The sequence below is a fragment of the Lentinus tigrinus genome, assembly GCF_003813185.1.
Source record: "Lentinus tigrinus ALCF2SS1-7 unplaced genomic scaffold L226scaffold_14, whole genome shotgun sequence".
In the NCBI taxonomy this organism is placed as follows: Eukaryota; Fungi; Basidiomycota; class Agaricomycetes; order Polyporales; family Polyporaceae; genus Lentinus; species Lentinus tigrinus.
In genome coordinates, this window is record NW_027137923.1 from 341275 (window position 1) to 367927 (window position 26653).

Sequence of the window (26653 nt, forward strand, 5' to 3'; positions counted from 1 at the left end):
TCTGACATGTCTTCCGAAACCACTGCTGCTCTGAAGAAGAGGTCTTCTGCCGCCTCACCTAAGCGCACCTCTGACGATGATCATCGTAGTGAGTCCGTCGTCGTCGTCGTCGGATTCATCGCCATGCTCATTCGAAGCAGAGAAGCGTCGCAACCGGCCGACACAGTCATGCCTCAACTGCCATACATCGAAGAGGATGGTATGGAACCCCATGTCTCTGTCAGCGCCCGTAGAGCGATCTTGCTGACCGTCACGGTCGACAGTGCGACCGTCAACGGCCATGCGGCCGTTGCACTCAACTAGGACTGGTAATCATCCCACCGCCTCACCATGTTTCGCTTCCGCTGAACGTCTCTATCAGACTGGGCTTTGCGTCTACGAAGTGGACAATCCTTCTCATAGGTATGCTTCTCGATGACACCAGGCGTGAAGCCGGATGCTAAATAAATCCTGGCAGGGTCAACGCCCAAGACGAAGCTGGACGATTGAAGAAGCGCGTTGCCGAGTTGGAGAGCATCATTCGTGAGGTGCGTCTGTCGCAATCAGCTTCCTACAATTACCTCGGTACCGACGTTCTCTATCCCAGCTCAAGAATAAGCCTCATCCGCGCTGGGCACAATCTGGGCAATCCCCACCCGATAACGACCAGGAACAAGGTGTCCCAGGCAATATTCTTGGCAGAGCAGGATCGTCGAAGAGTTCAGCGTCGCCCCCACCGACGTCGCCACACGCGCGCCATGTCTCCACCCCTCCATCCTCTACCTCCGGCTTGCTCCAACCACATACCCATTCGTCTAGTCCTTCAGTCTTTGACAGCCCATCTCCTCTCAATACCCCTTCCCCTACCCCGCAGTCCCCTATCGATGTCTACGGTGCAGATGCCGTGACGTCCCTCCTCAATTCCGACTACGACTTTTCCTACCTCCTGGCATCGTACCCTTCTAGCGCAGCAGCAGTAGATGATGCGCTGTTCGGGGACATGCTTGATCCTTTGGTTCCTCCCACGTCTGAGGGCTGCGCCAATCATCTCTCTGACGAGCACTGCGGGTGCCTGCACGACCACACGAGCTACAGCACCGTGCTCGAACTTTCACTCCGGCTCCGGCGCGCCACGGAAATCCTTTCACGCTATGCCAAGCATAGCGCACGGTCTGACTGCAAGGTTCACAAGGGGATTTCGGACCTTGACAGATTTACTACGTAAGTGGCTTCATGTGTGTGAGCTATTCTCGACTGTGATAGACTTAAACTTTGCCGGGTCGCAGCTCCGCGTTGGGCAACGTCGTCTCACCCCCCGAGGTCCTCGCAAGCCAGGGTGCTGTAGCCGTTCCGACCAGTGCGGTCTTTGGGCGCCCGCCTTATGGCACCGGTGCCCTGCGACCATCCCTTTCTCTGCCTCCCGCTTCGTTGGCACCGCAGGCGATTCAGTCTCCACGTGCATGGGACTTCAAGCATACTCAGCCCAGTGCATACCCCAGCCCTCCTTGGGAAGACTCTTTCATGTCGTGGGAGCCTATCAGGCACCAGCCCGAGTGGCCCAAAAGCAGTGGACTCTGACGCTCTTGGCCCTATACCTGTATATAGACCTCTCCCGATCTCGCCGTATATTTTTAGTTATGCTTGGATTACGAACGTTGCTTGCGCTCTGTAGTAAATGTTGTTGATTAACCGTTTGTGACCGCCGCGGACCTATTTCTGTAGCCTCAGATCGTACATAAACGATACCATCAAATCGCAATCTTACCCCGATCGGTAGATCCAGTGCGTACACAGAGTACAGTACTAGTATGCTGCAGGCGCTGGTTGAATAGTACAACGCAATTCAACCTCGAGTACGAAGTGGGTCTGTTGGCGCTGCTGCTGAGAATCGAGTCCCCTATTCCCGCTAGTCGGGTCGAATCTCCGAGTCTTCCTACGGGGTCCATGCCCAGGGGTTTGGAATACCCAGCGCTTCGGCAACTAGCGTCAATGTTGCAGAATTACGAACACTTGTAGAGACAAGAGACAAAGTTGATGGATGATCGTCAAGTCACTGCGTCGTAGCTGAACGACAAGATGTTCATGAAAGTCTCGACCGTTTACACCATGTTGCTGACCCGCGGATGGAGCAGCCGTCTAATGCCGCAGCTGACGGCCCATGTTACGGCCCGAAACTGTGTTGTATATTGTGTGGGGTAAGTGTTGGATGCGGATCAGACAACACAGGCCGCCGGGGAACCGTGCGCGTGAGGGTCCTGCCTTATGACAGTCAAAGGGCTCCTGGTAGGTCTCCACCTGATGCGCGACTTCTGACGTAAATGTCAATTAGCTGGGAATGGTCAAGGACGGCTGGTGAGGCGACAAGGGGGCAGTGAGTTCTGCGATGGAACCGTCACTGAGTTAACCCGCCTAGACAAGGTTCGAGCGGCAAGTCCAAGGCGGCGGCGGGATCATGATCCAAGCGAGTGGGGGCCGGCCATTAACTTCTTGATTCGGAGTTCTCCCGTTCACGCGAGAGAGGCTGTGTGCTCCTTCTCCCTATCTGATAAACGTGAGAGACGAGTACCTTGTCGTCAGTACGGACACTCCCTGCGAAGAACCTCGGGACAGTCGCAGACTAGACAATCCTGCGGTGCGCACAACCTTTGGACCAGAACAGACGACAGGTTCATTACTATCTTGCCACTCTTAGCTCCGACAGCGGATCGCCCGAGGTCAAGAGGTGGCAAGAAGACGCCGGCTCTGGCAGATTGGCTTTCGAGGCGGTAGCAATAGCAAAACACCGTGACAATTTTCGCATGCCAAGTGGTAGCCAAGCGAGCTCGGGAATGCCAAGACTTGACGGTTATAGTCTCGTCGAGCTGCTACCACGGTCGAGCGTGTCTCTGCAGCGGCGGAATCAGCGACGTCGGATACAAAGGAGCCCGATTGTATTCCCGTACCGTCAGGGTCCGATGCCACCGTAAGAAACATTGTTCGGGGTAGAGCAACGACTTCGATAGTGGTGCGTAGGTGTCTTTGATAGCCTCTCCGTGCGGATATACCATATTCATGAGCACCGCATCAGTGAATTGCGCCTTCGGGCTCACAACGCAAATCATGCCCAGCAATTCGCGCTTCGTGGCGCATGCGGACATGTCAACCTACAAGTTGCAAAGAGCTCTCAGTGATCACTACGATAGGTACAGGACTGTAATCACTTCTCACATGAAGTTGAGATCGATTCTTTGCCTGACGAAGGAAGAAGACGGTGTTAAATCCGCCGACGACCTGAGTTGGCAATCAGCGAAAAAGGGCGCGGACCCTTGATCTGGCCGTCACGTCAACCTGCTAGATATGATACCAAAGGAAACAATAACATCCTGCTCGAGCCTACTGTTAAATGTGTAGGAAATTCAACCAGGACAGCGCGGGGAGCATGTGGTCTTCCAGTGGAGCCACTCAGCAGGACTCGACCGGGGACTCCCCGGCATCTGTCATCCGGAGAAAGTCAGCGTAAGGGTCAGTGGGAGCAGGGTCGCCAGTAATACCTAGATGCGGTCTCTGTTGTCCAGTGCGTAGAGCGCGCCTGAGAAGCGGGGGACAGACCGGCGCACAAGAAAATCCTAGACTACCTTCCACAGCGCCCCGAGCAAGGCACTCGTTCTTGCGACATCACAAGATGCCAGGCGCCATTTGTTCTCCCGCAACAGGCTGTCGTAGTGTCAAATCCGCTATCTATGGCGCTTCGCATTCATTCAATGCGGAACCCCAAGGTCGCAGCCACCACGACAATCGGACTACTTACCTGCCAGCGCTCGTGAGACAATGAGAAACGCATGGTAAGGCAGCAGTGAGTTTGGGTTGCGATGCGACTTGGGCATGAGATAGATGCGGTCGGATTTCGTCTGTATTCCGCCGTACCTCGTTTGAAGAGCCTCAAGAGTGTCCCGCAAACGCTTCGCTCACAAACTCGTCCTAATGGTCCTCGATGCGTTATGCATGCGCCCAGGCTTCAGAGAATCATCGGCAATCTAAGAGAGTCAAGGGGCCATGAAGTTGAGCGGCGGACTTTGCTTGTTGTGAAGATGAACTCGAGATCTTTCAGGCGATTCCCAGCAACTAAGCCACATCGAAAGTTCTAGAAAAGGCAACCAGCTTGGCTGAGTCAGCAGCCTCAGCCACATATATAAACGCCAGTTCGCACGGTGAAGTCGCTGTAACGCACACCTTCCCCATCGACCTTGCACAACCTCCCAGGTACTTCCGTCCGTCATGGCCTCACACTTGGTATGTTGCGAATACTTGTCATGTTTTGGGGCTTCAGAGCTGACTTTGCTGCAGGCAAATATTTTCGGTACTGAGCAAGACCGTGTCAACTGCTCCTTCTACTACAAAGTGAGCGATTGTTTCTTCCTCCACGTCGCGATGCATAGCTAACCAATGCTCGTGTAGATTGGTGCATGCCGCCACGGCGACCGCTGTTCGCGCAAACATATCAAGCCCGCGTTCTCTCAGACTATACTCCTTCCGAACGTCTACCACAACCCCGCGCACGATCCTGTTTGCAACAAGACCGAGAAGGAGTTGCAGGAGGGATTTGACGCGGTGTACGAGGACCTCTACTGCGAGTTGGCGAAGTTTGGGCATCTTCTGGAGCTTCACGTGAGCATAGTCGTGTCCCTATCCCGGTTTCATACTGACACGCCCATGCAAAGGTTTGCGACAACGTCGGAGACCACCTTATTGGGAACGTTTATGCGCGCTATGAGTGGGAGACGGAGGCTCAGGCTGCGGTTGACAACCTGAACGACCGCTGGTATGCAGGTACGTGACGTCCGCTTCTAGATGTTATTCCCCGTCATGACGCAACACTCAACTCCGACAACGTCGCAGGTCGTCCGCTATACGCGGAACTGTCGCCCGTAACCGATTTTCGTGAAGCATGCTGCCGTCAGAACGAGAACGGTGAATGCAATCGAGGCGGTTTTTGCAATTTCATGCACCTCCGACTCGCTTCCCCGGAACTTGTCCGTTCGTTGCGTCACGGCCAAAGGCTAGAACGTCGCCTAAACCCTCCGCAGACCACGGGTGGAGGTGGTTGGGAACCCGGCAAGCGTGAAGCTGGACGTGGGCGTAGCGCGAGTCCAGCCAAACGCGGTGGACGTCATGACGGCGAAGATCGGTGGACGCGCAAGTAGAGAGGTGTTGTGCGGTTCTTTTTATTGATTTCCATGCCTCGGGATGCTTGAGTTGTTCATTTATCAGTGTATCATTACAATGTTCGCCATCTTATAAGCGCTCAAGAACGTTCAAGGCCCGGTTGCAATGCAGCAAGCCACTTGAGACTCTTCGTTGTGATTATGCATCTACATTGAGGGGCCCATAGAGTTTGAGGGTACATCCCTTGGCTAACTCATAGGGAGTCTTTGAGACGATCATCGCCGCACACGGTTGTTCCTGAGAAGCCTCTGAAGTGTCATACAAGCCATCCACGACACTCGTCCCTGCGTTTGTCCTTCACTAGTTCGGGCCATTGGACTACGAATCTACCGAAGATCAACAGTTAGTAAGAGGAGGCAGACATGATGCTTGCTCACCTATCCACTAATGGTCGAAGCAACTTCCCAGAGAGGGATAGTTGCCGGACTCGGGCAAATGACTCAATATATATCAATTTGGGCGATTTCAGTCCGAGAAACTTAGAGTGAAGCATGCAAACATGCTGTCAATGGGGAGCATGCAAGTCGAGAGCATAAGCCTCATACTTTGTTCATATAAGCCGCGACACATAACACGAAGCATGTGCCAGGCCCATTGAGGAGCAGCACCTCCGGGACAGGTGGACGAGCCATAAGCGGTCCGACGGTGAAGTGCCAGACGGCGGCGATGAGCGACAAAGCCGCGGTGAATGGGGTGGTGAGGAGGGACTGATGGACACGCCGAGCTCGGGGTATCACGACGAACGTGTAACGCGGGTCTGATCGCATGCTCTGATCGCACAGTCAGTGGATTCGCGCGTATAGACAGAATCGAGAAAGCCCGACGAAGAACGGAAGAGACGGACAGAAGGCACGGTACTCGGAGCTTCTGCGGCTTTGGCCGACTCCAACTCGACCGCCTTTTGCATGCTCAGCGTGTCGCCTTCGCTGATAATGTACGTGCGCGGGACGTAGCGGTCAAAGTTGAGGGCAGACACAAGGATGAGAGCCTCGCTGGTGTGCCCGCCTAGTAATGTCTTCGTCAGTATGTATTGAGGACGGAAGCGAGGGACAGACCTGAGCCAAGAAAGACGGCGAAGCTGCATGTTTCTATGGCTTCTCGGCGTCCGGAAGGCTTGGCAGGCCTTGGGGCAGTGAGCATGATGCACAGGCGCAAGAAACCGGCGGCAACAGTCAATGTAGCGATGAGAGCAAGCCAGCTCAGGACACCCTAGATTTATGGGATCAGTTCGCACCGCGCAATACAGGTCCTGAGAGAGGTTCACGTACCATGACCCTTATCGGTTAAGTCTTGTTATGATCAGACAGTACTGCAGCGCCAGTTCAATCTTGTAGTATGCGAGGATGTCCTTATAAGTAGCAGGCCTATTCGTTGCGCCTCTTGGTCCACATGGTCGTCGTGAGCTGAGCCGGACTCGCCGACGACGGTGGCCTCGTGGGATGTGACCAGTGCCGTGACGTGGACATCAGTTGCCTTGTATGGGCACGGGCCTTTGTGCTTGAACCCGTTCCTCAATGTCTGCTCGGTGGCCACTAACCTCGTATCTCTTTTCTCAACATTAACAACTGTCATCCAACGGATACTGTGAAAGCGCGAGTATTTCCCGGAGCATGGTGGAGGTGGCACCGTTCAAGGTCGACGGCGAGGTGGTGGCGGCGTTACGGAATGCAGTTCGCGACTGCTCCGACAGAGGACTAGCTTACGCGTCGAAGTGGTGAGCACAGCCTACACAACAAAATGCTCTCGGTCTGAGACGTTTCTCAGGGCCGCGGAGCTGCTATGCTCGCTTCCCGCATCCAAACGACTACCTGAACCACCCTCTATGCCCCCGTTCACCTCGACGCCCGCGCGATCGCGATCCCCACGTCCGTCATTCTCATTTGCGGTCCAAACACCTGCACCTGCTGTGGCTTCAGACACAGCGTATCAGTTCCAGGCCCGTCATCCTGATGCGCCGCCTCTGCAAGGTCTGTCTCCAGAGATCCTACGGCAAGAGGCGGAGTGGGAAGCCCAAGACGCCGATCACCTAGCCATGGCGAAGACCTTCATGGAAGCAAAGGAGTTTGTTAGGGCCATTCACTGGCTGAAAACTTGCCGGAGTTCTAAGGCTACGTTCTTGCGTGTCTATAGTCAGTACTTGGTAAATCCCCTCTTTCTACATCACGTCGGTACAATGAGCGAGCCCGCCTACAGGAGAGCGAGAAGAAGGCACAGCGAGAATGGTATAAGCTCGAAAGTGAGTCCACGCGGTGCTCAAACCCTGCCGCACAGCTAGAACTGTCTGCAGAGACTCGTGAACAGCCTCCCGAACCTGTGAACGCTTCTCTTCATCAGCTATTGGAGCTCGTCAACAATGCAACGGACCCGTGGTTGTTGTTCTTGTAAGATGACTCACGTTGTCTCCCAAGAACTCTATTGAGTTTAGATCACAGGAAGGCCGTCTTTCTTTGCCGTCTTTCTAGACGAGAGGAGGCAATAGAGAGCGCCATTCTCTCTATTGCGCAGTATCCGTGGAATTGGTCCACTTGGGTGGCCCTCGGAGACTGTCTATGTGATGGTGATGAGGTGAAGTGAACTTTGCTATGATATCATCGGCATGGCAAATATAGGGACTAAACCGCTCCGCTTTAACAGCTGTCTTCTCTGTTGCCATTGCTTCCGCTACCTGCCAGTCATCCGCTTGTACTCATGTTTCAAGTCAAGACCCTGAACAGTCTGAACAGCCCCAGCGATAATGAATTGGCTTTGTGCGACCGACTTCTCAGCGACGACTTTTTTCCACGGAGCATGTGGATCATGGCACTTCGAGGAAACGTCCTTTACTATCTTCATGGTTCGTGCAATCTCCGTCGCCGTTTGTGGTTCACCGATCAGCCCAGGATGACCTGTCTATCTTCTCCAGACTTTACCGCTGCAGAAAGTCAGTTCCGCAAGATTCTTGCCATTGATCCCTACCGGGTTGACGACATCGACATTCTTTCGAACATTCTGTACGTAACTGAGAACAATACTGCGCTCTCAAAGCTTGCGCACGACTATCTCGCTATCGACAAGGACCGACCCGAGATATGTTGTATCATCGGTAGGATATGCCGTACTTCGCACCGAGTTTACCATCTGACCTTGATCGCCGGACCTTTGTGCCGCAGGAAACTATTACTCTTTGCGTGCCGAGCATGAGAAGGCCGTCAAGTACTTCAGGCGCGCAACGCAGCTTGACCGGACTTACCTGGCAGCGTGGACTCTCATGGGTCACGAGTACGTCGAGATGAAGAACTCTCATGCAGCGATTGAAGCATATCGGAAAGCTGTGGGTAAGTATCTCGTCGTTGTATTCCTATCGGGACCAGCCGGATGTCAACTCAATGATCATCATGACGCAGACGTCAACAGAAAGGATTACAGAGCGTGGTACGGCCTCGCCCAGGCGTATGAACTTCTGAGCATGCACCAATATGCCTTGTACTACTACCAGCACGCAACGGCTCTCCGGTGAGTGAATGTCGTAATCTCACCTGACATGCCGCGACACTTTCTGACATCGCGTCCATCATCATCACTATCAGACCGTATGATGTGCGGATATGGCAGGCACAGGGCATGTGCTACGAGGAAATGGGCAGGTACGTCAATCCATACCCAGACCCCGAGTACTTTGTGGGCGCATTATGTCCGCTGCTGTGCTGACGGGCACCCTTTATTCCCCAACTCCTCCAACTGCGTCATTACGGCAACCTCCCAGGCTACGGGAAGCGATCGAATGTCTCAGGCGTGCTCTCATAGGCGCGGACCCGCAAGAGACCGTCATCCATCTGAAGCTTGCGAAGCTCCACGACGACCTGGAGGAATATGCCGAGGCCGCGGCCTATCATCGACGCATAGTCGAGGTCTGTCGAGCAGCCCGTACGTCGCTTTCCCCTTTCTTCCCCGCTTTCATTCCACGCCGTCTGCTTCGGTGCCGTACGTTCGACCCCTAGTCCGTCCCTCGACCCTTGTGGCACAGTCCATGGTCTTTGTGGCGCAGTTCTACGGAACCGCGACGCCTGCATGGCAATACTGCTTTCCCCCTGACAGCAACGTACTGACGGCCCTCTGTTATAGAAAAGCCCGTTCCTGAATGGTCTAAGTCGGCCGTGTACGTCGCACGCTACCACATCAGCCATGGCGGCGGAGATATGACCCTCGCCCGGCAGTACCTCGAGTTCGTCGCAGCCAGCAATGCGGAAGAAGTGAACCAGGCGAACGAGCTGTTACGACGACACTTCCCGACTTCCCTCAGGCAACAGTCAGTGCGAGCTGCGTCTGAAGGAGTCGCCCCCGGGGGGTCTGTATAGCTATCCCAAGGGCGATCAGTGAGTAAGTACCTATGTAGCGATACATATTTTCTTGTTATCTCGGAACAATTAGGAACCAGGCCGTCCGGGCCCAGCTGTATTTCACGAACGTCTCACCTGCCATCTATTTTGCAAGAGATAACTTTGCGAGTGAGCTCTGCGTGTATGTCGGACACTCCGCAGTTGCTCTTCCGGTCTCTGTGAGTCTTGTGCTTGCTCCTCGTAGAAAACCGGCCTGAATGTCACAGTTTCTTGCGCAGCGCTCTCCTTCTGCCGCAGCAATTGAGAGCGATAAGCGGTCCCCTGATCGAGCCTACAACTGCGCTCCGTGGTCTGTCGAGCATGTCAGGTTCTGACCCCTGCATGTCTTTCGCGTGTGCGATCACACCGACGTCAGTCGGACAGACAACCAATAGCCCGACCATGGCGGGAATTAATAGAACACCGGAGTGCCGGTTGTTTTAGTTCTTCAGCACTGGACTGTTAGCCGATGCCCCTTCGCTGACGTCACGACGACATGTGTGTCAGGGTGAAGTCTAGTATCAATACATCCAGACCAGCCCCGGGAATCGAGCTGCTGGAGAACGGGAAAACCTTAATGCGGGCGGAAAGGTCTGCCCACCCATCGCATCGCAAAACACATTCCTTCCCCCCTTCCCTCCTTCCCCAAGATGCGCACCCAAATCTCGGACCTTGATCGAAGACTTGAATCTTCCGACCAAGCCGCACACGTACGTTGTGAAATTTGATAACTCTACCATTGTAATACCCATGCCAGTGGGCCACGCTGCAATGCGTGCTGTGTCTGGCGCCGCAAAAGCCTGAGCGGCACAGTGATGCTGAGTTAGCGGAGGACGCATCAGCGGCGCACTACTTGCGTTCTGTATCGTTGTAGTCGACATGTTGTGTGAGGCATCGCATCCCAGCACGCAACGAAATCGCGCAAACTTAATAGTAGAACACCTGGGTCCCCTCCCAGCATGCCGGAGGCCCGGGCCGACCCTGAACCGCGGTGTGACGATGACGCTGTGTATTGGCGCTGGGTCACGCAGCCACATCACGCCCTGCGAAGGCAGCAGGCGTGACAGCGTCAACGCGACAAAACAAACAAAACCGCTGAAGGCAGGATGTCGAGCCTCGCAGGCCTTAGCTCACATGCGTATTCCTCCTTTCCTGCCACCCCAAAACAGCCCTCGGCGATATCGACGCAGCTCCGGCACCTCCAGGATGTCCCTGAATACTCTTCGGGCGCGGCGACCCCCGCTACGCCCGTCCTGACCACTGCGCCGACGACTGCACCCCCGACTCCAATCGTACGATCGATATCGGCCGCAACGGATGCGAGGGACGTCAGCGTGGACCCATCTGCAAGTGCGAACGGCTCGCTGGTGAATGGGAGCAATGGGGACAGAGACACGATGCCTGTGAAGGAGGAGCCGCGGGACCCAAAGGAGAGCGTGGCGGTGGATCTGGACGCAGTCAAGGCGAGGACGATCGCACTGGGCAAGAGACACCGACGGAGCGCAGATGAGCTGGATGCGATGGTGCAGACTGCTACGAGGTGCGTTTGTGCGATTGTATGTGCGTCATGAGAGCGATGGCTGAATAACTGTCTTTTTTTCCTCGCTGCGTAGGGTTGCCGCACGGCTCGCGGAGGATCAGCGCGCTGCTCTCTACCCTGACGTGGACAATCCGTTCATTGACGAGCTTGACGTCGTTAATCGTCTGTTGCCGTATCATGTCTTCCAGCAACCCAAAGAAGACCTGGAGACGTTGATCCAGTACGGGACTCCACTCCCTTCCCGCAAAGGCAAACGGAAAGCGACCGAGGAGGATTTGCTGAGGGAGGAGATTGCTGGTATGTCACTATTGTCTTCCGTGCTCGATTCGGCGCGTCATACGGTTATGCTATCAGATACGAAATTTGCGCTGGAGTGCTGGAAGCGGAAAAGAGCTCTCGAGCGACGTTTCATGAAGGCGCGAGTCAATACAGGCAAGGTGCGTACGACATTCTTCCGACTCCACCACGATGTTCATGTCCCGTTATAGAGGGCCTCCCCCGCAGATCAGGGCTATGTCCTCGCCCAGGCTGTTCTAGAGGTGGAGCGTGCAGAGACAGCTGCCTTGAATGCAGAATTGAAGGCCGCGCGGGCTGAGCTCGACAAGATTGAGCGCGAAAAGCGTGCAGCAGCTCCGCCGCCCTCTACTCCTGCACCGAAACCAACACCAACTGTGCGGACGAGCAATGCATCTAACTACTACTCGTCCTCCGCTACCCCGACGACAGCGACGTTCATGCCTCCTTACCGGCCACCATACTCCTATTCGTACTCGCAGTACCCGTCTACGCAATACTCGTACAACCCCCATGCATACAGTTCATACACTCCGACGACCACCTACAGCGGTGCCTCGCAGACACCAGCTACGCCCACCACGGTGTACAACCCGCCGGCGAGTGTCGCCTCAGCGACACCTACATCCGCTGCTTCTGCGCAAGTGCAGCAAGCCCAGGCCTCGCCCGCTTCCGCAATCAGCAACACAGCGATCCCTGTACAGCTGCCAGTAAACTCCCTCCCTGCACTCGCAGCTTTGGGGATTGTGCCCGTCGCTGCAGCCTCGCTACCACCTGCCGGGCAGACACAACCCCCGGCGGTGATCAAGTCGACGAACGGGAGCATGCTCAGCCTCGAGATCAACCTCTCTCTGTTGCAGTCGGCGCAGATGAGTGGGTTGGTGCTCATCCTGAATGCGTTGACGTCCAGGGGCGTGAACGTTGACGGGTCCACTACCAGTACTGGGCTGGGGGCTGGGGCTCCCGCTGCGTCCGCGACGTCAGCAGGCTCGAGCGCGAATGGCTCTAATGGCGCTGCGCCACTCCCTGCGACTTCGTCAGGTTTAGCTGCCGCTGCTTCTGCTCCGTCGACTTCTTCCGGGTCTGCTTCTCCATCGCCCGTCTCTGCGTCGTGAGGATTGTATTAGGTGGCGGTACTCGGCATCGCACCTGTGCAGGACGAGGAGCGACGATCAGGGGGCCTCGCACGGACTACGTATCGTTATTGGTGTATCGATATCTCTCGCCGCTGTGTGTAGTACTGCTTGTAACAACGGGACATTTCGTCCATACTTATTTGCGTCGTGTCCCGATGTTCGCGCGTTGTCTGCGACGTTTGTGGACGGTTTGCCTGACGAGCGCATGTTCCTCGAGGCTCGTGTTTCCCAGCATCGCGTCGCCCGTGCCTTCTTTGACGGCCGAACTGCAGCGGCGGAAACGGGGGAGTGATTTCGCCTCAGATCTCGCTGTGGTTGCCTTCCTTTCTGGGAATTCTGTGCTCGAAACTCAGCAAGGGGCTTAGTCAGCACCGTGCGACGTCATCGCGCGCGTCTGCCCCGACGCTGCTCTCGACGCTGTCCGTGACCTCGACGTCGGGTTTTAGTCTCTCTTCGACGACCCAGCACCCCTGCTCGCTGTCTCCTGCTCCTCAACGCCGCGCTCATGCCTGTGCGCCCGTCGCCAAGTCCAGCGCGTCGACACGCAAACTTTATCTATCCGAACCTGAACGCTTCCTCTGTCCTGCCGAGCACCCCAAAATTGTTTGCAGGCAACTCCACCCACTGCCACACGGTGCGCTTGACGATGGTGCCACCCACTCGGGAGGATACAAGTACGGCTCCCACTACTTCCGTGCGTCTTTGTTCTCTCCTCGCTGCACTGATCTCCACCCAGCACATTGTCGACAATCCGTATACCCTCGACCACCTCGCGTCTTATACCCACACAGACCTCTATATCTGGTCAAGACATTACCATTCTTCATATCACATACACCAGCACGCTATAGGATGACAACGCCGTTTGCATTTTCCAACCTACCCATCGAGCTCGTCCGGGACATCCTCGAGCATGCAGCTCACTCAGACCGCGCCACCGCGCGTAACCTCACACTCGTGTCGTCTGCAGTACGGCATTGGACGGACCCCATCCTCTATAACACCGTCGTCCTCTCCTCCGCGCGTTCGCTGCGTGCCTTCCTTGCTGCTATCGCGAACAAACCCGCCCACTTTGTCCGCACGCGCATACACAACCTTGGCATCTTCACCGTTGGACCTGTTCAGAGCATCGATCGGGTGCTCACCGCGTGCGCAGGTGTGCAGAGCCTCGCATGTGGCTTCTCGCTACCATCATACAAGCAGTCGCAAGGCGTCGCAGCCTTGCAGTCCCTTACCCAGCCCCGCGAGCAGCACCTCCTCGGGGTAGCATGTCGCGACGGATGGGATGCGTCTCTCGTCGGGCCAACCGTGACGCACTTGCGCATACACCTCACGTCCTTCGACAGCAGCCGGCCCGACTGTCCCTTCGCGTTCTCCGAAGGAGAGGGCCAAGAGTCTGGCTGGGCGCGGCTCAAGGCGCTCCCCGCACTCACGCACCTCGCCGTCGTCTACCGACCGTCGGGATCCACGCCACCCGCCTCTATCATACCACACCTCGCACGCCTGTTCCAGTCCCTGAATCACGAGGACGGCCTGCCCGCGCTGGAACTCATCCTCATCCAGATTGTCGGCGCGAAGAAGGACGCAGCCTTCTTCGATGAGGCTGTCAAGACGTTGAACGATGCCGCTGTGTCTGCTGGCGGACCCGCGCGTCGTATCGTTGCAGAGCTTGCACCGCAGTCGGCGGCGAAGCAGTGGGAGGAGGCTAAGCGGGGCGGGGAATGCGTTTGGGAGCGGGCGGAGGCTATTGTTTCCTCGAGGTTGGAACAGAAGTAATTTCTAGCTATGTCAGTGCCTCTGTAGTCATCTCGTCGTACTGGCCATGCTGATTTCTGTCGAGCAGTGTCTTTTCGTCCGACTCATGTACTTTGATCGCATCTTCTATCTAGGCTTGATAGCGCTTTGTTCACCGTAGAATTCGCGTGCGACCCCCACGTGCAGAGTGCGTCAACGTCGGTGTAGGAGAAGGTGCTGTTCCAGGGACGAACAGTGAGTGCTATGGTTGTTGACCTGCAGAGCGCGTTGATGGATGAGGCGCTACAATTTCGCTGGACCAACTCTTGGCCAAAGTTGTGCTGACCCAGCAAGACGTGCTGCTGTAGACTACGGGTCCCCTGTGTGTCCTGATGTCGGCGTCGGTCCGATGGAATAACAAACGAACACAGTCCCTGGGCTCACAAGGAGATCATCAATCTGGACAGGGTATTCGACCTTGAGCAGGCTTCCACAACGCTTCTCCTGACCTCGAGAGCCGGCTTTGTTCCCCGCGGCGTCTTCCGGGGCGATTTCGTCACCGCGTACGTCAAGTTCCATGCAACGGTACGACGTTCTCGTTATCGCGGCAAAGGTGCGGCGCGTCCTACTGTGGCTTCCGCACATCTGACCCATGCCGTGTACTGTAGTCCCGCAGGATATCCCGTTCGACCCAACGGCAGGTATCACGTTGGCGATCACCCCTATGGTCGGCGGGTTCTGGAACCACGATGCCAGTGCGAGCGCGCTCTCGGTGGACGCCTCACGCGCCGTAGCTCTCCAGAATTTGAAACTGGCTGAGTTCGCCGGTCGTCACGACAGCTTCCGGACACAAGGATGTCCTCTTCAGGTCGACGCACTTCCGCGAACACACTCCCCCCGTAGCGAATCCTTGCCGAGGTCAGCGGATCATCGAATTGAAAACACGCCGCGCGTACTTCACTCCAGCGGGATACGTATCCTCAGGACTCAAGACTCAGAGAAACCGGAGATGTTGATACGAAGGAGAAGGCGTACGATGTATACGTCCTTGCAGAAGCTCGTACGGTCCGTACGGAGTTGGGGTCCAAGGGCCAGTGCACAGGCGCCTACACGTATCGCGCAACCACCGTCATGGCCGTCTTGACGGGGCGACAAACGTATCATACCCCGCTGCGTTGACACATCTCTCGTTCCAACGCTCGATGAAAAGTGAACATCTAGACTGCCAGCTAGCGGTAACACTGGTCCAGTGGGGCTATCAGGTGAGCTGCCGTGAGCATTGGGGTGGTGGCATAGCAAGTCCCGTAAACCCACGCCCCCGAAGCCCGCGCGAGACTAAGTGGAGCCGACGTAAGATAGAATGTATGCAACTCATATTCCGCCCATCTCAGAAGTGATCATAATAACAGTGACACAGGGAAACCTCGCCACGATCCTCGGTCCCGAACACGCGTCACCAGCTCCTGACCTACTTAGCCCGGTAACTTACCAAACATACCTGACTCTGGACCAATTGTCGTGAGGCCGGGTGTCGGAACACGTACGTGCTGCTTGTGCTTCTAGTCGGGGGTGCTCAATCTGCGAAGTGGGGACAGGTTCGATGCGGTTCATGCCGTCAACTATACTCCGTGAACCTTGTGGAGTCCTACTAGATATGAGCTAATCGCTCACCGAACTCCGAATACAGAAGCGTCGGTCGTCGGATAACAAGTCCTCGACGATGTTGGCCAGCCTTCGATGCATTGAAGACCACTCCTCGTGCCTTCATCAGAGCCTGCTATGGGGAGGCCTGGCTCCACCGGTTGCTTACAATCGAAGATAAATGGTAATTGGTTCCGCGAATTCATGAAAGTGGGCTTTCTGGTGAGTACACGGACTTTTTTGTGCTGGTTACAATGACCGGCCATTCAACTGATGACATTTGATGCGCAAGCATACAACGACGCATCGGAAGCAGAGCTTGTTATCATGTAGACGAGCTTCTCGTGGGGATATCCAAACGCGACGGCTCTTCTCTGTTTGTCGGAGGGCATTCGGCGCAGCAATGGCTGGCTATCGCACACACTGACGTCCACTGCTACCATACATCGTGGTGCAAGTGCGCGAGCGTCGCGTGAAATGAAGTACGCTGCGCGACCTCAAGGATGTCCCATGACATCATAGGGTTGACATGAGCTTGTCCCCGGCGCATCTCCCCGATTCAAATTGGGGACGCGCTTGGGGTATAAGAGTTGCAACCTTCGCCCAAATATCTATGCGCAGTGCGCTCTGAGTATCCCCCAAAGATCCACGACCATGCTTTCACTTTCGTCGATCATCACCGGCGCCTTCTTCGTCGGCCTCTCCTCCCTCGGGGCACACGCTGCTACATGCACGCATCCATCTGTCAGGCGAGAATGGCGCAAGCTTTCTGTCGTCGAACGTGCGGAGTGGATTTCAGCGATCAACGTAAGTCGGACTGATGAGTGTTTTCCAGAAGCTAACCCCTGATGACTCTTTCAGTGTTTGGCCAACCTTCCGCACGACGACTCCCTTACGCCTACCGTTGACCCTTCCGTCTCAAATATTCCTTCGGTTAACACCTCCGGCAGCTACTGGGATGATCTGGTCTACATCCATATGGACCTCAATACTAAGGTGAGTTATCATTCCGCCTGCGCTGAACTAGTATGTCTCACCTGCTTTGCGCAGATCCATAGTACTGGCCTCTTCTTACCCTTCCATCGTTTCTATGTACAAAGCATTGAGACGTCCATGAAGGAGCGCTGCGGTTACACTGGCGCATTTCCCTACTGGAACTGGTCGATCGGTCGGTATCATTTCCCTGCTTATCTCTACCTCTATGCTCACCCTCAGTGGCCTGCAGATGCTCATGACGTCCAGAATAGCCCGCTCTTTAAGGAGTCGGATCCGATCAGTGGCCTCGGCGGGTGGGGCGACCCAGCCAAGGATATCCAGGTGCAGGACGGCGGCTTCCGCCACCTCCAGCTCGCGTACCCGGTCCCGCACATCCTCCGGCGCAACTTTACCCTGCAGCCGTTCCTGCCGCTCGGCGGCATCCCTACGTTCACGAACCTTTCGCTGTACGCGAACGAGACGATCACTCCGGAGGAAGTGCACAAGCTCGTCACCTGGACTCCCGGTGATTTTGTTGGGTTTCAGTTCTACATGGAGCGACCTCAGGTACGCTTGAGGTGATCGCCCTCGCATGCAGAGACGTTAGGGCTGATGATTGGCTGTAGGGACCCCACACCAGTGTTCACTTCGTCCTTGGAGGGTGGGTCCTCAGTCCGGGTCACGATTTCTGGCGCCATCTCACGTCTCGTCATCATCTTCACAGAGATCTTTCTGGCTACTGTCCTTCGAACTCGCCTACACCCTGCATCGTGCAGCCCACGTTCTCAGCAAACGGTGCGTGCTCTCTCTCCATCTGGCTTGATAGGCTCTGTTTTAATAGCCCCGGTTCCGCACATAGAGCCCATGTTCTTCTTTCACCACGCTGTAAGTCGATCCCATGCTGACGTTTTCTGTCACGGCATGGAAACTTACAATTCTTCAGATGGTCGACAAGATCTGGTACGACTGGCAGCGCGCCAACTCTGCAAACTTCTGGGCCTACAAAGGCGGCTCCGTGCAGAACATCACGTCCGTTCAAGCGCTACATGATTGGCCCAATGGCATGGCTCCGGACCTCTCGGTACGCGGCCTTCCGCTAAAGTATGTATCGCACGAGTCCAGATCCTGACACCCGTCTTTCAGCTCAACTCGACGATCCCGGCCGACGGGATGTTTCCCGAAGTCACGATCGGGGACGTCATGAACACCACGGGCGGGTACTTATGTTATGTCTATGAATGAGCACCGCTGCATTGTAGTATCGTATCGTCCTCGGATATGCAGTAGACCTTTTGGGGTACATGTCGTCGAGTTGACTATATGCGCACATATCCCCTCTGATTCGTTGAATACTACTACTATGATGATGTCAACGCCATGGGAAGACCTGAGAGAAGCGGACCAGCAGGTCAGAAGAAGCATCAATTCGTTCTATTCGTAGAGTCGTTAGAAAGTCATTGATAATTACAGCATCACACACGGGAAATCGTCTCAATATCCATCCCGATGGCTCTCTCGTTCTCCACACCACCAACGTCTGTCTCGGTCCCGTGGTCTGACAAACCAAGGGACGAACCTAGAGGGCCAATGACCTTCGCAAAATTAATGGTGCTCTGGGACGCGGTGGCCAAAGCCGAGCTCTCCGCCTGCCAGTAATTAATACCGCGGTTCACCTCCTGCAGGTTGATGATGAAACGCGATATGAGGATTGCGGTGATGTTGTACAGGGTGAAAGCTTGAGGTAGAACGAATCTGGAGTTGAAAGAACAGACATACGGCTCGGTGAATATCGTTATATAGCTGACGGGAACCAAGGATTCAGAGCTTATCTGGCGAAGGGACGGAACATGAGTGAGAGCAATTCGTGCGAGTAAGCTAAGCAGTGCGATGGCTCACAGATAGCAATGTGAACAGAAGGTGCAGGATGTTCAGCGTAAGGAGAACCCTAGTTACCGCGATCAGTGAGGTGCGTCGCAACCTACAGCATACAACTTACAGGAAATACATCATTCCTGCGGTGTGCGTGTCAGTGTCAGCGTTCAATCATCGGAATGCACTGTGAAAGGGAATGTTCACCATCGCGCAGCAGAATGTGAGAGAATGATGGTCTGCAGTGGGGCTGTATAGCTCTCAATCCAGTCCCGTAGTAGGTGGCCCACCATGTCACTACAAGGACAACAAGGTCCGCAGCGATGAGGTACACCCGAGAAGCGATGGTGACTATGAGGATATGGTTAGCGTCGAGTTCGCAGTCGTGCCTAGGCGTTATATCTTGTACAGACATCTAGTTCGCCAAGTTAAACCAGTGTTATACTACCAATAAGCACGGTACGACTCACTTCTTCCCCAGATCCTCCGATAAACCAACTTCCGGTAGACAGTGCAGTACTGGGACAGTGGTGGAGCTAAGCTAACGATAGCGAGACTTGTTGAAAGGGTTAAAACATGAGCACTGGACGCAAAACGTAGCTTACAAAGTTGATGCCTATGGGCACCGAAGACAACAAGAACACGATTGTGGCTACAGCCAACCGGTGACGGCCGCAGAGGGCATACGTCCGTAGACTCGAGAAGGCTGCAATAGCAGCCAATTAACAGCTATAGACGATTGATCAAAGCACTGCACGAACCTGCCCATGGGAGATACTGCAGGACTCCAAAGACAACCATAGCGATTGATAGGGCTGCACAGCTCCGCTAATCGTCAAGAGCGGCCATGGTTTAGTCGAAGAATTGCCTACCTCTATCAAAGGACAAGTTGTTCAGCGACCAATGTGATAAGAAAATTACACAACCACCGACACACCTGTCGTGACACTGGGTGATTGTGGAGAGCAAGGGCAAGTATCTGTTTGACAGGAATAAGATCGAGGCTTCCGTAACTTCCCTCGTCCAGAAGAGATCCACGTCTTGTGTGAAGTGGGCGAGGTATTCTGAACACAATAGAGCTAGACAGATAGATGAGCTTCCACTATTGTCGATACGGCATCTCACACTACTACGCACTTAATGCGGCGAAGCCACAACGATTATTGATCACACTGTGCGTATTTTGGTGATTATGTGGCCAGAGCAGTGTGAACTCGGTGTTGACGTACAGATTATCGAAGATAGAGGCGAGCTCCACGACGCTCAGGTCCGGCGTTGAGGACATCGTAGCCTCCACCGTTAGGTAGCCCAGTAATGGAGATGTGAGGATACGGGCACGAGAAACATATCGAATCCGCTTTTCTACATGAACCGGGCCTCAAACCGCGCCCACGCCTTGATTGTCTGGACGAGGCACAGCAGCGCTGAGGAAGAGGGGTGTTGCGCTCGGCGCAGTCACGAGTACCCTTGTGTGTGCATGGTGACGTCAATAGTAGCCATGCGACGATGAGTCGAGGGGACACAGACAACAAGGCACTCACCAACACACATCCTGGGCGCACTGGGAATGCTGTTAGAAGTACCTCCCGGCGCGATTCCAAGGCGCGCCCGGTGCCTGTCGGACTGCTCTTCTCCGCATAGTTTGTTGTGCAGCGAGACATCCCGAGTTTGAGGCCTGTCGTCAGGCGGTGCTTTGCGGTGTGCGAATGTGAGTGTAAGATAAATAATTCGGGATGAGACTCCAATGCCATAGTGAGGGACGACGGGAACAGTGAAATCAGGATCTCGATTGACGTTAGCGAGATTCAGTTATCCGATCCGGTGGCATGCTCGGGCTTGGGCCAGCGTTCCGGAGCACGTCCACCCTCCGAGTAGTACCCGCGTATGGCTGAGTCTTGACCTCTATCGACCTCGTAAACGGCTTTGATGATAGATATGGCCCTCCATCCGATACACGTACAATCAAAATTGTAGGGTTCCCGCGGATGCCGCACAGCCAACCCCCCACTGGACTTGTGTATAATGCATAAATATATCAGTAGCAATCTTGCAGAGATGTACGAATATCTCGAAGTTGACATTACCGACACCATCGACCCCTCATCACGTCATCCATCTATGCACGGGAATTTATGACCTTATCGCCGGCGCCGTCGGAGACGCTATGACCGTACATTTCGATTCCGTCTGAGTTCTCAGAGTCAAGCAAAGTGTCGCTCGGGAACGGAAGAGACGAGCCCAACGAGCCGATGATCCGAGTCTTCGTGAAGTAGATGGAGCTCTGGCCGGCAGACAAACTCGTAAGCTCGGGGGAAATCGTTTGGTTGACTTCTTGCAGATTGAGGATGAACCGCGATACGAGGATCGAGGTGATGCTATGAATACACCGTCCTGTCAACATAAAACGAGACGAGACGAATGTGAAAGAGTGCCAGTGAGAAAAACGTACGGTTCAGTGAAGATGGTGATGTAGCTGACGGCTATTGGAGCGTTGGAAGCGATCTAAGGCGAGAGCGTAATGAACGAGTTGCTTGCGTGGGTCTACTACACGTGTACCACTCCTTACCGAGAGCACGGTGAACAGCAGATGCAGGGTGTTGAGGGTTACAAGGATACTAGGTAGACAAGAAGATTCAGTGATGTTCGCAAATAGACCATATCGAAGACTGACAGAAAGTATATTGTTCCTGTTCGTGGTACAATCAAGGTTAGCCCCGAACCGCAGCAACATGCACAAGCCACGCACCGTCTCGCAGAAGGGTTCCTGAGAAGGTATCCCTGCTCTTTTTTCCAGTCACTCGCGCCATTCTGGTCACTCGGTACGTTGCGCGCCAGGTCACGCACAAGACAATGAGGTCGGAGGCGATGAGGCATGTCCGGGAGGCGATAGTGACTAGTACAAAACATGTAAGTTGTTTCCGTAGTACGAGGCAGTGTAATCATTGACAAACTACGAACAGCTGTTCCGTTCGTGAGTATGATCTGTGGAGTTCTCTGAAATTGTGACGCTCACTTTTTGCGGAGGTGCGGGGGTTCATCAACCTGCTCGAGGCATCCAAGGACCGGATCCGCAGTGGAAGACAACCAGCGGTAATCGACCTGCAGGAGGATGAGCGTCGGAGTAGTACGGGAACAAGGCCACTCACGAAGTTGACCCCGATAGGCACCGAAGAGAGCAAGAAGACGAGCATTCCTAGGGGCAATCCAAAGTGGCGACCACAGAGCGCATACGTCCGTAAGGCGGAGAACGCTGCAGCGGGATTGTGTGAAGACCGATACATACGTGAAGCGTCATGGAATGAACTCACCTGCCCATGGGAAGTACGGTAGCAGCGTGATCGCGGGGATGATATCCGTGATATTGGCACAGCTGGTATACCATACAGCTTCAGTTACACAATGAACGCTGTCAAATTGTTGTCGCACCTCTACGCAGGCGCCAGCGGGAGAGATGAGCGTGATCATACGGGGCTGTGTGCGCAGTGCGACGAACCTTTTCGGACATTGGGCCGTAGGTCAAGATTTGAACTAACTCGGATAGGGGCATTAGGTATCTGTTGCTCAGGAAGAGAACGGAGGCTCCGGTAACTGTCCTCTTCCAGAATAGCTCGACCTCTCGCGGGAGGTGCACGAAATATTCGCATAAGACCAAGGCTACGGGAGAGAAATTAGTGAGCTACCCACATGTTGTGATACTAGACTCACTGAACGCTGCTATGCCACAACGGTTGGCTGTCACCCTGTGTCCGATACCAGCTCTATAAGGGCCAGTGCGCTTGATTAAGTATCGGGGGAATGACATACACACTGTCAAAGACAGAGGACTCGGACATCTCGTAGGTCCTGGTCAAGCTTGGTGAGAAGTGATGGCGGAGCCGTGTCCAGACATTGTATTGTGTTAAGTACTCACTCTTTGCGCAAAGTTCTGCGGCACTTCTAGCAGAACTGTGAGCCCCAGCACATCTGAAACGCAGAAGCATGAGTATGATACTGGAGAAGTCAGATGTAAGCTCAGACGCGATGGACTTACGTAGCTCTTCCTGCGCATGCTGCGGCTGACCGTTTTCAATAGGCTGAGTCTAATCATAGCTCCCGAGAGAAGGTGCGCCAGCAGAAGGAAGTTTTGACTTTGATAGCAAAGCTGCGATTATCGGTTTATAGAACACGCTCGTGAGACCGGTCCTTACCATGAACAGGATAGCGACGAAGATTGTTCAACACGCGATGGATTCTTGGATGGCGCCGGTTACGTATGAGCTGAGGGAGAGGAGTCAAACGTAGATAAGCCATACAGAGGCAGCGCATGCATCCCGGGAGCAGTGCTGGGAAGGTTCGGCACTAGCCTGAAACCGGAGGCTACGTCTCAAACTCTCTTCAGGCTGATTATAGGAAGACTCCTTCTCGTGCGATGTGGTGTATCGTCTTATGCCTTCACCTGGGTGATTCTGCATATGATTACGGCCAGTGGCCTCACTGCCCTCGAGTTGTATTCGCGGCCCGCCGCCGGAGGAACACTGACACAATGCTAATTAGCATCGAGGACCTTGCGAAACCGTGCGCACCAAATTCAGGCGGCATCGCCTGCGCAATGTGCATGGGGAGGGGAGGAGGAGGTCCTTGGGGATCCTTCCATCTCGACGACTGGCTACCGGGGGAATATACAAGATTTACAAACGCGTAATTGTGATGACACACCCGGGAGAGAGGTGACGAATCTGTGTGGGGCAGGGCTTGTGATGTCAGCGCGTAAAGTATGCTGGTAGAGAGGTGGACACTCGTACTGTCAGATATACCGCGACGTATCAGCCTCCTGACCATTCGCTTCGTGAAAGCCACAGCCCGACTCCTTGAAGACGAGTCCGTCCCAGTCATCTTCAAGTTCACGCGCGTTATCCCCTGGGAGCGGAAGGGTCGACCCCAACGAACCAAGGATCCGTGTCTTCATAAACTTGATGGAGCTCTGGTCGGACGACGAACTCGTCAGCTCCGGAGCAGCGGCCCGGGACTGATTGACTTCCTGCAGGTTGAGGATGAAGCGCGAGACGAGGGCCGAGGTAATGCTGCGGGAGGACACAGAGCCTTGTCAGCATATTGCGATACGGTCGGCGAGATGAGGTAGGACGTACGGGTCCGTGAAGATTGAAACATAGCTCACGGACTCGAATGCAGCGGAGCTGATCTGGGGCAGCGATGCGTTAGATGGTCTACTTGCGAGGGTTCATGTTTTCGAACCGCTTACCGAGAGCATCGTGAACAGCAGATGGAGGGTGTTCAATGTTAGGAGGACGCTGGGCAAGCGGGACTATGAGTGAATTCCGGAACAGGTGAAACGAAAACTCACAGGAAATAGATCGTTCCTGTACATCGTAACGCCAAAGATCAGCGCTGGAGTATGGACTGGTACACAGGAACTACGTACCATCTCGCAATACTGTGCCCGAAAATGTCTGCATACTCTGCTGTCCGGCCGTTCGTGCTAACTGGGTCGTGTGGTACGTTGCACGCCACGTTACTCCTATAACGATGAGATCGGCGGCGATGAGACAGGTCCGAGAGGCGATGGTGACTACGATCCAGGTCAGTGATTCTTAAACCAACACAGTCAGATCAATAGGACACGAACAGCTGTATCGTGGATGAGCACGGTTACGAATACTCTCTAGGCATGTTGCACTCACCCTTTCGCAATTTCTGCGGATGCAGAAGCTTCTTCAACGCATCCAAGCATAGGAATTGGAGCGGAGCTCAACCAGCGATAGCGAGCCTGTAGAAGATCGATATCACTATGCACACTTCAATAAGGAGGCACTACTCACGAAGTTCACTCCTATGGACACTGAAGACAGCAAGAAGACGAAGATCCCCAGAGGTAACCGGAGACGACGTCCGCATAGGGCGTATGTCCGTAAGCCGGAGAACACTGCAGCGGCGTAGTATGTCAATCGATGTCAACGCTTTCACGTCATGGATGGACTGCACTGACCTGCCCAGGGGAAGTACGGCAGGATGAAGATGGCCTGAATGGCGTTGATGAGGTTGGCACAGCTGGACATGGGGGCTTTGAGGCGCAAAATAGACAATCTCTTGGCAAAACATCGCACCTCTGCAAAGGCGTCAGTGAAAGGGAGATACGGATTCCAGGCATGAAAGATGAACCTTGTCGGACATCAAGTGCATGTTGGTAAGCTGAATCACTTGAGAAAGTAATGACAGGTATCTGTTGCTTAGAAAGAGCACGCAAGCCCCGGTAACTCTTCTCTTCCAGAACAGCTCGATTTCACGCGGAAGGAGCGCAAGGTATTCACATCCTATCAAAGCTGCGCAAGAGAGAGACTGGTGAGCGACCATCATGTCCATGTGCGATATTTATCTCACTCATCGCCGCCATGCCACAATAATTGCTCGTCACTCTGGCGGACGTATGAGCGCCATGGCAAGAAAGGAGATGCGGAGAAACGACATACACGCTTTCGAAAACGGAGGCCATCTCAAAGATCAGAGAGAGTTCAAGAGGCAACAGTTGGTGGAGGTCTGATCCGCCGCATGAGTTATGTATGAGAGTCTTGGACGCCGTTCGGTGGATCTTCCCACTTGAGTACACGCGGATCTGCCGAGAATCAACGGTCAGGCACGAGCCCATGAGATCCTCCGTCAGGTTATCGGCGGACGGACACGACTCGGATATGGGATAGAAATCCCGAGGCGGTGACCTATGTCCAGTGACACCCTGCGCATACTTAGGTACGAATCATCATTCCTAGCGGTAAATCAGTATACAATGGTCAGCACACACGATACATGTCGATGTGAACGACATTCCATTTACCGCGGTCATGGCGAAGTTGGGGTTCAACGTTCAATAGTGATGTGGCTTCTTCAATTGGACAATAGTCTGGATTACGTACAAGCTGGTAGCGGCGGGCAATGAGTCGAGGGAACGTAGACGATAGACCGTCCCGAGCGGGCCAAATAGCAGACTCGAGGCTTCTGTCCGAGCCAAACCGGGACGCCATCGATGACTCTGAGGGTCACTGCGGCCGCCGTCGGCGACGAACTTGAAGTCGAAGCAACTTGGATTGTGATCTCGGGTCAAGTAGCGAGATCCTGATTGGGCTCGCCGTCTCAATTTCTATGCAACATACGCGTACTAGATGATAGTACTCGCACCTCTCACAATGACAGCTACACGGTGAGTTCATCGTCACACTGCCAGTCAACCTGAACATCCGAACGCCGAGTTCTCCAACCTGCAAGTTTTGTTCACTCCGGACGCGTCGCGAAAGCTTTTACATATGTAACGTCCGGCGCAGGGTCATCGAGTCATCACGCGCACCTCGCTGCATCGATCCCCCTACATCCCTCCCATGTTGAAGCGCGCCGACCGCGACGGAGCCCTTGCGTGAGCCGGATGACCCCAAGAGAAGGAGCTGATCAGCATCGTGGCTCGTGATGGCGTGCATTGTTCTTGCACAACGTGCGTGCTACGCGCATGTCGGTCCCGGCACGGGCCAGGGTGCGTTCTTCGAGCTTCTCCGTGAGATCGACGCCGCAGCCGGACTACGAGAACTTGGCGGATGACGAGGAGGAGAGAGCGCTGTTTGACTGGTAGTCGGATGACGGCTTGATGGTGGGTAGCCTTGTTGAGGGGGGGGGGGGCAGGACGAGGGTAACAAGGGGGTGCTCCAAGAGAAGTGAGTGGTCGGAGAACCTGTGCAAGGAGCCGAGGAAGACCACGAAGCACCAGAAGAGAACTTTTCGATGGCAGATTTGTTCTCGGAGACCACTCGCTTGTTGGAGGAATGGCTCGGGATGGGGGTAGTGAAGTTGAAGATGGCGTGGTGAGAATAACAAATAAGCGGTGAGTTTGAGCGTACTACGGGCGCGTGTTGGGTCGCTCACTTTACAATGTCAGGGGAATTCACTACGAG

General features: G+C 54.6%; 9 protein-coding genes across 9 annotated transcripts; 6 read left to right on the plus strand and 3 right to left on the minus strand.

The window, feature by feature from the left end:
• On the plus strand, window positions 1–1750 carry L226DRAFT_509362 (uncharacterized protein). Its single transcript, XM_067678213.1, has 7 exons — window positions 1–88; window positions 141–199; window positions 264–308; window positions 362–402; window positions 458–527; window positions 587–1200; window positions 1266–1750. The coding sequence occupies exons 1-7, from the start codon at window positions 7–9 to the stop codon at window positions 1555–1557; spliced, it is 1203 nt and encodes a 400-aa protein (XP_067534765.1). The 5' UTR covers window positions 1–6; the 3' UTR covers window positions 1558–1750.
• Window positions 1751–4186: 2436 nt separating this feature from the next.
• Window positions 4187–5262, plus strand: L226DRAFT_535661 (RNA-binding domain-containing protein). The gene is made up of 5 exons (XM_067680957.1): window positions 4187–4248; window positions 4303–4356; window positions 4414–4623; window positions 4677–4785; window positions 4855–5262. Exons 1-5 carry the CDS (start codon window positions 4234–4236, stop codon window positions 5157–5159), a joined length of 693 nt encoding a protein of 230 aa, XP_067534766.1. The 5' UTR covers window positions 4187–4233; the 3' UTR covers window positions 5160–5262.
• A 40-nt stretch (window positions 5263–5302) lies between these two features.
• On the minus strand, window positions 5303–6579 carry L226DRAFT_535663 (oligosaccharide biosynthesis protein Alg14 like protein). Its single transcript, XM_067680958.1, has 6 exons — window positions 6450–6579; window positions 6237–6390; window positions 6026–6186; window positions 5727–5951; window positions 5559–5659; window positions 5303–5507 (listed from the first exon to the last, which is right to left on the minus strand). The coding sequence occupies exons 1-6, from the start codon at window positions 6450–6452 to the stop codon at window positions 5438–5440; spliced, it is 714 nt and encodes a 237-aa protein (XP_067534767.1). The 5' UTR covers window positions 6453–6579; the 3' UTR covers window positions 5303–5437.
• Window positions 6580–6683: 104 nt separating this feature from the next.
• L226DRAFT_535664 (TPR-like protein) lies at window positions 6684–9654 on the plus strand. The gene is made up of 12 exons (XM_067680959.1): window positions 6684–6895; window positions 6946–7321; window positions 7375–7417; window positions 7469–7562; window positions 7614–7746; window positions 7816–8014; window positions 8084–8263; window positions 8331–8495; window positions 8565–8673; window positions 8748–8804; window positions 8924–9084; window positions 9283–9654. The coding sequence occupies exons 1-12, from the start codon at window positions 6792–6794 to the stop codon at window positions 9513–9515; spliced, it is 1854 nt and encodes a 617-aa protein (XP_067534768.1). The 5' UTR covers window positions 6684–6791; the 3' UTR covers window positions 9516–9654.
• Window positions 9655–10933: 1279 nt separating this feature from the next.
• Window positions 10934–12485, plus strand: L226DRAFT_464222 (uncharacterized protein; the record flags this gene model as incomplete). Its single annotated transcript, XM_067675845.1, has 4 exons — window positions 10934–11076; window positions 11150–11373; window positions 11431–11513; window positions 11565–12485. The coding sequence occupies 4 exons, from the start codon at window positions 10934–10936 to the stop codon at window positions 12483–12485; spliced, it is 1371 nt and encodes a 456-aa protein (XP_067534769.1).
• A 433-nt stretch (window positions 12486–12918) lies between these two features.
• Window positions 12919–14421, plus strand: L226DRAFT_509375 (uncharacterized protein). The gene is made up of 2 exons (XM_067678214.1): window positions 12919–14293; window positions 14350–14421. Exon 1 carries the CDS (start codon window positions 13359–13361, stop codon window positions 14280–14282), a length of 924 nt encoding a protein of 307 aa, XP_067534770.1. The 5' UTR covers window positions 12919–13358; the 3' UTR covers window positions 14283–14293; window positions 14350–14421.
• Window positions 14422–16535: 2114 nt separating this feature from the next.
• Window positions 16536–18098, plus strand: L226DRAFT_464033 (Di-copper centre-containing protein; the record flags this gene model as incomplete). The annotated part of the gene is made up of 9 exons (XM_067675830.1): window positions 16536–16688; window positions 16743–16877; window positions 16932–17049; window positions 17107–17423; window positions 17483–17517; window positions 17581–17651; window positions 17716–17741; window positions 17800–17937; window positions 18000–18098. The coding sequence occupies 9 exons, from the start codon at window positions 16536–16538 to the stop codon at window positions 18096–18098; spliced, it is 1092 nt and encodes a 363-aa protein (XP_067534771.1).
• Window positions 18099–18296: 198 nt separating this feature from the next.
• On the minus strand, window positions 18297–20011 carry L226DRAFT_613587 (uncharacterized protein; the record flags this gene model as incomplete). The annotated part of the gene is made up of 10 exons (XM_067686527.1): window positions 18297–18685; window positions 18753–18801; window positions 18853–18868; window positions 18933–19140; window positions 19196–19261; window positions 19331–19431; window positions 19487–19542; window positions 19663–19804; window positions 19863–19897; window positions 19955–20011. Coding segments are annotated over 10 exons (1087 nt in total), but the record flags the coding sequence as incomplete, so codon positions are not given.
• An 830-nt stretch (window positions 20012–20841) lies between these two features.
• On the minus strand, window positions 20842–24778 carry L226DRAFT_523556 (uncharacterized protein; the record flags this gene model as incomplete). The annotated part of the gene is made up of 22 exons (XM_067678825.1): window positions 20842–21100; window positions 21175–21227; window positions 21292–21340; window positions 21472–21618; window positions 21739–21824; window positions 21872–21918; window positions 22034–22095; window positions 22152–22153; window positions 22219–22379; window positions 22431–22500; window positions 22636–22688; window positions 22756–22804; window positions 23288–23370; window positions 23421–23440; window positions 23519–23785; window positions 23852–23904; window positions 23965–24027; window positions 24067–24082; window positions 24145–24240; window positions 24404–24489; window positions 24542–24645; window positions 24709–24778. 22 exons carry the CDS (start codon window positions 24776–24778, stop codon window positions 20842–20844), a joined length of 1896 nt encoding a protein of 631 aa, XP_067534773.1.
• Between the last annotated feature and the right edge of the window lie 1875 nt (window positions 24779–26653).